Source organism: Lissotriton vulgaris, chromosome 9 (genome assembly GCF_964263255.1).
Source record: "Lissotriton vulgaris chromosome 9, aLisVul1.2, whole genome shotgun sequence".
Taxonomy (NCBI): domain Eukaryota; kingdom Metazoa; phylum Chordata; class Amphibia; order Caudata; family Salamandridae; genus Lissotriton; species Lissotriton vulgaris.
In genome coordinates, this window is record NC_141697.1 from 355,951,715 (window position 1) to 355,961,429 (window position 9,715).

A 9,715-nucleotide genomic window follows, 5' to 3' on the forward strand; every position below is an offset into this window, starting at 1 on the left:
GCCACGGGCCACACACTAACATTCAGCGCGGTGGCTGCGTGGTTACCGTCGCGGCGGTAACAGTGGACAAAGGCGCGGCCAGTCCACATCCACCCCCGCAGCATCTGCATCACAGCCTTCCTAGTCCGAGCTTTCAGGCCCATTTGACACCAGTGGAGGACAGGGTTCGCCATCACCTCCTCCACTGGCACTCCATCACATCGGAGAGGTGAGTGCTGCAAATCGTTTGAAGGGGCTACTCCCTCCCCTTCGAGGCGACCCCTCCAGCCATGCCACCGCAGTACCACTGCGTGTCGGGGGATCACTTGCAACTTCTGCAAAGGGGAAGTTACGGCCCTCTTGGCTAAAGGGGCCATCGAGCACGTTCCTGGGCCAGAAGTAGGGTGTGGTTGTTACTCCCACTACTTTCCGGTTCCCAGGAAGGGCAAAGGGGCCCTACGCCCTATCTTGGATCTGCAAAACGTCAGCGGCTTTCTCCGGAAGGAGAAGTTCAAGATGCTGACTTTGGCTCAGGTCTTAGCTGCCCTAGACCCAGAAGACTGGATGGCAGCATTGGACTTGCAGGAGGCGTATTTTTACATCCCCGTCCTTCCGGCCCTCCGGCGCTACCTGCGGTTCACGGTAGGCCACGAGCACTTTCAGTTTACCGTGCTCCCCTTCGACCTTACCAGCACCCCACGGGTGTTCACGAAAGTGATGGCGGTGGTCGCAGCTCATCTGCGCAGGTTAGAGGTTTCAGTCTTCACCTACCTCGACGAGTGGTTGTTGAAGGCGGGCTCGCCCCAGACAGTCGTCAGCCACATCCAGACTATGGCCGACCTCCTGCACCTGCTGGGGTTCTCCATCAATGTGCCAAAGTCGCACCTGTGTCCCTCTAAGAAGCCACTCTTCATCGGAGAAGTTCTAGACTCAGTGCAGTTTCGGGTTTATCCTCCCAAACAGCGGGATCGGGATATTCAGGCTCTGATTCCGATCTTTCAGCCGTTATCCCGAGTCTCGGTCAGGTTGATGCTGCGTCTTCTTGGGCTGATGGCCTCCTGCATCATTCTGGTGCATCACGCCAAGTGGCGGATGTGGGCTCTGCAGTGGGACCTGAAGTTTCAGTGGACCCAGCATCAGGGCAACTTGTCCAACCATGTCTTGATCTCGGACAGATGCAGTGGTGGCTCACGGACCGCGATTGGGTCAGTGGCAGATCCCTTTTCCTACCCCAGCCGGAGCACGTGGTTGTGACGAACGTGTCCCTCCAGGGCTGGGGGGGCCACATGGGAGAGGCAGAGATCAGAGGCCTCTGGTCTCCGGCGGAGTCCCGGCTCCACATCAACCTTCTGGAGCTGTGGCGGATCTGACTTGCACTGAAGGCATTCCTCCCCTCTGTCCGGGGGAGTGTAGTGCAGGTGTTCACGGACAACACGACCGCCATGTGGTACTCCAACAAACAGGGTGGGTGGGGTCGTGGACCCTATGCCAGGAGGCTCTGCGCCTCTGGCAGTGGCTGGAACATCAGGGCATGACCCTGGTGGTTCAACACTTGGCAGGTTCCCTGAATGCCAGGGCGGACGAACTCAACTGAATTACGTGTGGTGTTTTATGACTAAGTACAACATTTATTGGAATATCACATTTATTATCTGTATTCCCATGCATGTGGGTAACACATCACCATAAGAGGGGCTTCTTGTCAACTCTCGCAGGGGTTATGTACAGTGATTCTACCGTGAAATATAACTGATATGTTCTCACATTGCTTAGTTCACTAATTGTCAAATCATGAGACGAATATCTTTGTTCCTTCCTGTGTATAATGACTATTTATTCGTTGTTGGATTATGATTTTGATATAGACATCTCTTTGTATTACATCTGTCCAGGTATTCGCCCCTGAAGAAGGGAACAGGGCTTCCCGAAATGCATCGGGCGACAGCAAGAGACCATACATAATGTTATTGTTCCAAATGGACAACCATGTAATATAGTGGTTTATATGGACATATATATATTTGTATTTTCTTTCATGCTATGCATTACATAGACGTATGAAAAGTCTTCAGCGTATGATTTACAAGATGATTTAAGAACTCAGTATAGTCCTCGAATAATTACTTTGCAAAATAAAATTAATGTTGGCAATACAAATTCATAGACTTTTGATTTAATAGAGTCTTACAAGTTTACTTGGTGAGAATAATTATTCTCCTAGGAACAGTGCACCCTGCATGTAGGCTCAGCTTGCATTTTCATTTTCTGTGTTTGTACTATGTAGCCAACATAGTCTAGCAGTTTGCACCCTTAGTTTACCTTACAAGTTTGTTATAAATCTGAGTGCTCCTCTTTACATTGTAATTGTTTGTCGTGGACCCTATGCCAGGAGGCTCTGCGCCTCTGGCAGTGGCTGGAACATCAGGGCATGACCCTGGTGGTTCAACACTTGGCAGGTTCCCTGAATGCCAGGGCGGACGAACTCAGCCGTCGGTGCATGGTGGATCACGAACGGCGTCTGAACTCGGACGTGGCGCATGGTATTTTTCAGCGTTGGGGAGAACCTTGGTTAGATCTATTCGCCACAGAAGAGAACTCGCAATGGTATCAGTTCTGTGCATTGGAATTTCAGACTTTTTGTCACGAGTGGAGTTGCGGTCTGTTGTACGCCTTTCTGCCTATACCACTTCTGCCCAGAGTGCTGAAGAAGATCAGGCGTGACCGGGCCCAAGTCTTCCTTGTGGCTCCGGACTGGGCACGAACATACTGATATCCCAAGCTACTCAGCATGTCAGTCGATCCCCCGATTTGTCTGCCTCTTCAGGAGGACCTTCTGTCGCAGCAGCAGGGGACGGGCCTCCACCCGAACCTTTCCAGCCTCCACCTCCATGCGTGGAGATTGAGCAGAGACAGTTGAGGCCATTTGACTTGCCTCCTGAAGTCTGTGATGTTATTCTGGCAGCCAGGCGTCCCTCCACAAAATCGGTATACGCCTGCTGGTGGAACAAATTTGTGGCATGGTGCATAGCAATGACTGTGGATCCACGCTCTGCCCCTCTTTCTGAGGTTCTCCTCTTTCTCTTTCTCTTGCCCAGCAGGGCTCTGCTCTGGGCACTATCAAGGGCTACCTCTCCGCCATTTCCGCCTTCTTAAGGCTTCCTGATCAGCCCTCTTTGTTCAAGTCCCCAGTTGTAAGTAGGTTCTTGAAGGGTATCACTCATATGTTCCCCCCTGTTCCTTTCGTGATGCCTTAGTGGGACTTGAACCTTGTTCTAACGTACCTGATGTGCGCTTCCTTCGAGCCACTTCATAACTGTCCTCTTCGTCTTCTTACCCAGACTGCATTCCTGGTTGCCATCACCTCTGCCAGGAGGGTGAGTGAGCTCCAGGCTCTGTCTTCACAACCCCCTTTCCTTTCTGTCCATCCGGACAAAGTTGTGTTGTGGACGCGACCCTCTTTCCTGCCCAAGGTAGTCACAGCCTTCCACATCGGGCAGTCCATCATCTTGCCCACCTTCTTTCCGCCTCCGCATCACTCGAAAGAGGAAGAGAGGCTCCACCCTCTGGACCCAAAACGTGCGCTCTCATTCTATCTGGATCGCACACGCCAGTTCCGGGTGGATGACCAACTCTTTGCTGATTATGTGGGCGCTAAGAAGGGACAGGCGGTGCACAAACGGACCATTTCCCGATGGGTCATTTTGTGCATTAAGGCTTGTTATTCATTGGCTAAGAAGGAGCCTCCTGTGGAGCTATGTGCCCATTCCACTCGGGCCACGGGGCTACTACTGCCCTGGGTCGGGGAGTCCCCTTGCAGGACATCTGTCAGGCAGCTACATGGGCCTCGCTGCACACGTTCGCAAGACACTACTGCCTGGACAGCCGAGTCCGGAGAGATGGCTTTTTCGGCCGTTCCGTTCTCCAAGACTTTCTGGTGTGATCATTGGTTCGCAGACCCACCACCGGGGTTGGTATTGCTGGGGTATCTATTTTAAGGTAAGGAATCTAATACTAACCTGTTTTTTCAGTTACTTACCTTCGGTAACGATATATCTGTAAGAAACAGTAGCTAGTATTAAATTCCTTACCGCCCCACCCATCCTCCCCGTTCTGTGAACCGATATCTAGGGTTAAGGTCATCCCCTTTCAGGGCCCTAGTTTCATGGCACCAGTGTTGGTTTTTATCATGGCTCTGCGTTTCTGGCTCGGAAAAGCTGTGTATAAGAACTGACGTCAGCAGGCGAGGGCGGCGTCTAAGTACTTTGACGACATCCCGGCGCCAAGGACGCCAACGACGGACACGGAGCCGCAGACGACACCTACCGACGCGCAGGGGTACTGCTACGCAAAATTTTCTGGATCCAGTCTGACGCCTGGGGACATTCTAAGGTAAGGAATCTAATACTAACTACTGTTTCCTACACATATATCGTTACCGAAGGTAAGTAACTTGTGCGCCAGGGGAGCCTTTGCATTTTGCACAACCTGAATACAGCGTAACGTAATGCGATTTCAACCTATGTTAAATCATCTGAAACAAATAAAATGCATCCCACTGTAATTTTCCAGTTCTGAGATTAATATAACAATTTCACCCATTACTTTTTTTTCTCTTTCATGATACCCTACAGACACCGAAATGTTCAGACGTGTCCTATACTTGCTGTTCCTTCAGACTCAATCTGCACCTCAGTAATGGGGCTCAGCAAGGCCAAACATGGTCTAGGTTTACTTTTGTTCCCTTTCCGAATGGTTGTTGCCCTGCAGTTGAGGATGGGCATTACCTAGTTGGTCAGGATCACAGCTTATTTATATAGGCTAGTATCCATCTTTAGTGGCACAGTGAACAAAAAATGATGGTTTGGGATGTGTTCCAGGGTATGTAGCAGAGAATAAAGTTCATTCAATCAATTCACCCCTCAATAACGCTGAAAGTCTGTAGGTTTAACTAAGATATATGCCTCGTTCTCTCTGTGTTGTAGAATTTGAGCTGCACCTAACTGATGAGGCCCAACAAGATCAAAACTAGTCTGGGGCATCTGTTCCTTCTGAGAGGAGCCCTGGTCTGTGAATTTACACTGCACTCTTCCCATTGTAGCAAGACCAAAGACGATTTGCATAAGGTTTATCAGCGTCTGTTATTGCACATTGAGGATAAATGTATAGGCTTGAATACAACACTGAGTAATTATCAATGACTGAGATTAATTCACCTATTCCACCATCACTTCTTTGGTTCTTTTTCCTTATGTGTGCATATTCTCTCAGGATGTGAAGTGATCATATGTGTCATCATTTGAGGTATATGATAAGTAGCTCCTTTACTTTAGCTACTATGCGTCTTTACTAATTAGACCGAGATGGGGAAGGAGAAGAGGACATTTTGAATAAGCAGTTTTGAAGTCTTTTTTTTACTTAAGACCTGTCTCCTTTTTGGTAATCTTTACCCCCTTTGATCTGTTTTGGGAGCCTTTCAAATTTGTCCGGATATGCATACAAAAGTTTCAGTAGGAAGAAAAAGTTGTACACCTCTCGAAATATTAACTTCTGATTGATACTATATTTGCAATGTTCCAATCACTTAAACACATGTAATTTGTGTGTAAATAAACTATTCAGAAATAAAGTCGTTATCTTCCTTTAGATTCCTCATCCTTCAATATACAGTACCGTTTCACTTACTTTTTGATTTCCTTTTTCGTTGTTTTTTTGGGGTGATTAGATTGAAGCTGGGGTTTGGATATGAGGGATGCCTTTGCTTCTGGGGGATCACAGTTGAACAGTCTGTTGGGTCTGACAGCTAATATGATATTTTCTGAGTCCAATCAGTCATCGGCGTCCTATTTCGAAAGATGCAGGATCTCTACGAAGCTGTAATTACCTGAAATATATTTCTGTTTATAAAGACATCCAACGTTTTCCTTTTTAGTTCTTTATACTAGTCTAACAACTATCTCATTTGCTTCACTTAACACATTCTTCTACCTCCAGGAAAAAAAACTCAGCTTTGAAATATGCACTCTTTGTACACTCTCTAGCCCAATCAACGCCAGAATCTAGCTTATTGTACACAACAGTGGTCTTGTTTTAACATCATCTCATTGCCAACACTCAAAGCTCATGCAAACCATCTCACTTAACAACCAGTCACAACGTAATACCATCTCACTATTCCTAAGCCACCAAGCCGCCACTAGTGTCCTGGTTTTCTCCTTTTGAACGGGGGTGATTCAGGTATGTGGGCCACACAGCTAAATGGAATTGCAATTCAATATAATGCAAAAGCAACGTGTTTTGGCCAGTACAGATGGGACCATCTGGTGCATCATCCATGATAAATAGAATAGCAGATATGTCATGTACAGAAATGAGCGAGTGAGCAGGCCAGAGTTACCCCGCTCTTCTGTTTTGTTGTCATTCAAGAAGCCCTCCTAAATATTATGAAGGGGGCAACGAGAGTTCACTTGCTTTGTTTACCCACGCTGCTATCTATACACAAAATATTAAGATTACTGTCCTGGGACAAACTTTCAATATTCTTACAATGCTTACCCCCCAGGTAGAGCAAAATAAGACGTCCTGCCCTACAGATGCTTGTCTCAGTGCTCCCCCTTCTTTTAACATGGGCCCAAATTGTTTAGCTCCAAATATTTAGGCAACGAGCATGTAAAAAAGGCACTTTCTTATTCAGAACACCTTGGTGAAAAACAGATCTCGTCCATAATTCTGTCACTGAGGAATTTTGTTCTTGGGTAAAATAAATGTAACAAAGCCATTCTGTCGCAGCCATAAGCTATGAATACGATATTAATAGTTTATATGAAACTTGCACTGTTTAGTTTGCGTATGGCATATATTACCAGAAAATAATCATGAAAGCCTCTATTTTCGTTCTGGTGTACTTCTGTACAAATTTCGCAAAGTGATAGATCACGGAGACTAATTCCCATTTCACCAACCTAACAAATTATTCCTTCATCCCTCCCCTGGTTGTCTATTTAAAATGTTATGCAAATACAATGACTGACTGCTTTCCAATACATAGCCACACTTTTTTTACAACCTTTCCTTTTTTTTATATTAAGAAAAAACAGAAAATGAAATGATTAGAGCATCCCTCAGGAAAATGAAGCAGACCAAAGACCACAGAAGGCCAGGCGGGTTTCCATTATCTGAAGCTGGAGAAACAGCTAGTGCAATCAATTGACTGGACTCCAGAGAACGGATACTTTCATGCTGTACCATCCACCACGTGCCACTTCATTTTTTTAATGTTCCCAGTCAGTACCAGCGCGTTGTTTTCAGAACAGGTACAAAGAACCACGATGAAATAACCTTCAAACGAAATAAAACGCCACAGCCCTCAATGAGGCACGTTTGAGATACAATTTTCTGTTGCGTTTGGTTTGATGACTTGTATAATGTATACGTATTGTAGAGTGCTGCAGCTAATGCTTTAGTGTACACTATATAGACCGTATAATTTTTATTCGGGACAGCAATACAATATATACTAAGGGGCCTCAACCATGATCTAACATTTTAACATCTCTCATTGAGCTTGCCTTTCTTTGCCCACAATCCATGGTCTCCAGAAAGGATGGCAATTAAAAAAAAAATTGTAATAATGGATAGCACAACATTTCACCCTGCAAGATACTTTTTTCGAAGAATCGCCATAAAAGCCAATCCATGTCCTATGTCAGAATTATAGCCTGGTCTTTCGCACGTTTTTATGTAAATATCCGGATTTTATTTTTTAGAATTAGAAAAAAGTGCTTTTTTGCATTTAGTCTTTGAGCGATGAATCTAACTTTTAAATAACTATTATTTAAAGGCACAGTATCATGTTACTGCTCTATCACCTATGTATAATTATACTATTGCTGGTATGTTGAATAACATTTTATTTGTAAAATGTATATTTATGTTTGGAAATGATGAAACATAATATGTATGAAGCTATTGGTAGCTTCTCCTAGCTAAAAGAAAAGGCACATGGCCTAACTTTATTGATATTAAACTCTGCTTTCTATTTTGTTGATACTATGTATGATACAAATGATCTAAATGGTGAATGTACATACAGTATGTGTGTGATTGCTTTATACACTGTTAAATAAGGAAATGTTTTATGCAACAAAACTTTAAGACAAAGCATTTAATGCATGCTTACGAAATCAAAAGGCGGTTTAACAACGTTTATTTTTAATTTAAAATAAAAAAAGGTGTTGAACCTAATAAAAGAAACATGTTTAATAAATTGTAAACAGTGTTATTGCGTCTCTGTGTCTCATGTTCATGGGTACAGTTTTGCGGTGATGTGTCATGAGTTGGTATGTTGATCGGTTAATGCACATGTGGTAGAGGTGTACCATCTGGATATCAGAGTTTTTACTTTTAGGTCATCATAATGAGCGGCCTGGAAATTGGTGTGATATTTATTGTACCTGCTAACATTTTGCTTCTCAACAAGCACCTGAACATACCTAGTATTATGATCTACAGACATTTGAGACCACATGGAATCTATTCTCTTGCATATGAAGAGAATCCATCACATACAATGGAATGGATCTAAGACTACTGTAGAGAAACAGTAACCTGCAGGAAAGATTTTCCTTTTCCTCAGGAAAACTCTGAAAGAATAGGTTATTCCGTTCACATTTATCTGCCTTGCCGATTTTAAAATAGCTCACAAATGTAAAACCGTGGTCTTCAGTGAACCGTCTGACACACAAGCTTATACCCATCTTAATTCACACACTGATGAACACCTAACTTTAGGTACCCTGGTGTACCACAGCTATCACCGGAATAAAGCTGTCAGAACTTGTGTATAAATATACTTATATTAACGAATGTCTTTTGGCAAACAGATTCACTATACAACACACATTTTCTTATTCTGTCTATTTAGGTCATCCCACCAGTTAATTGTGTCTGGTTTTGTAGCAATTTGCGATGTCTGTAAATGGATGGCACAACGAACCGTGATGAAATAACCTTCAAATTAAATAATCTTCTAAGAGATGCAAACTAAAAGATAAATAGGCAATAAGGTAACAAATCCCTTGACAGATCTCTCAACAAGACCTTCGTTAAGATAACAAGATGCGTAAAGATGAAGTTATCAGATTCATAAGCTGCCTCAACTCTATAAATACAGAGACTTATGTCTGGTGTGGAGGTGTGGAACAGCTTAACACGATAGTTTTCGCAACACAAATTGTTAAATAATAATTATCTCGGTTATTTATTGCAAGTGACCACCAAGACATCGCCTTAAATACTGCCTAGTACAGCCAGCACTGTCACAACTTAAGCCTATAGCAGAAGCATGCTGGATATGGCTCTTTTCAATCAAAAGTCAAACATATTATAGTAACAATGCTTTAGAACCCCCTGACCTAACTGATGGTTCTATAATGGGTACTTTACAAAGTTAACCATTACATTGTCTTTCATGCTTTAACAGTCCCTCAAGAGTAATAAGTGGTCAGCAGTATATCATCCCATGTAAGGAGAGTGGCTCTCTTCACCTATGCTATGTCACTTATGGTACTATGCTTATCATATGATGCTGATTTCATAAGAATGTTTCAGGTTTCAAGTTGTTTATGATCGCATATGGGAAAACTTTATGGTAATGGGCTGACTTGTATTATTGTCACATGCTTACACAGGCCGGAAATGACCTTTTGTGCACCAGTTTGTTGCTCTGCACTCTCTGGTT

The 9,715-nt window shown here is 44.0% G+C and overlaps 1 protein-coding gene across 2 annotated transcripts in view; it reads left to right on the forward strand.

Moving 5' to 3' along the window:
- Positions 1-8,253, forward strand: part of PPP4R4 (protein phosphatase 4 regulatory subunit 4) — a 1,899,245-nt gene extending 1,890,992 nt beyond the window's left edge. For both annotated transcript variants that reach the window (XM_086937722.1, XM_086937723.1), the window contains one exon: positions 7,065-8,253. In XM_086937722.1, the coding sequence (XP_086793848.1) occupies positions 7,065-7,080 (16 nt within the window). In that variant the 3' untranslated portion in view covers positions 7,081-8,253. The remainder of the gene's footprint in view (positions 1-7,064) is intronic.
- The last annotated feature ends 1,462 nt before the right edge of the window (positions 8,254-9,715 follow it).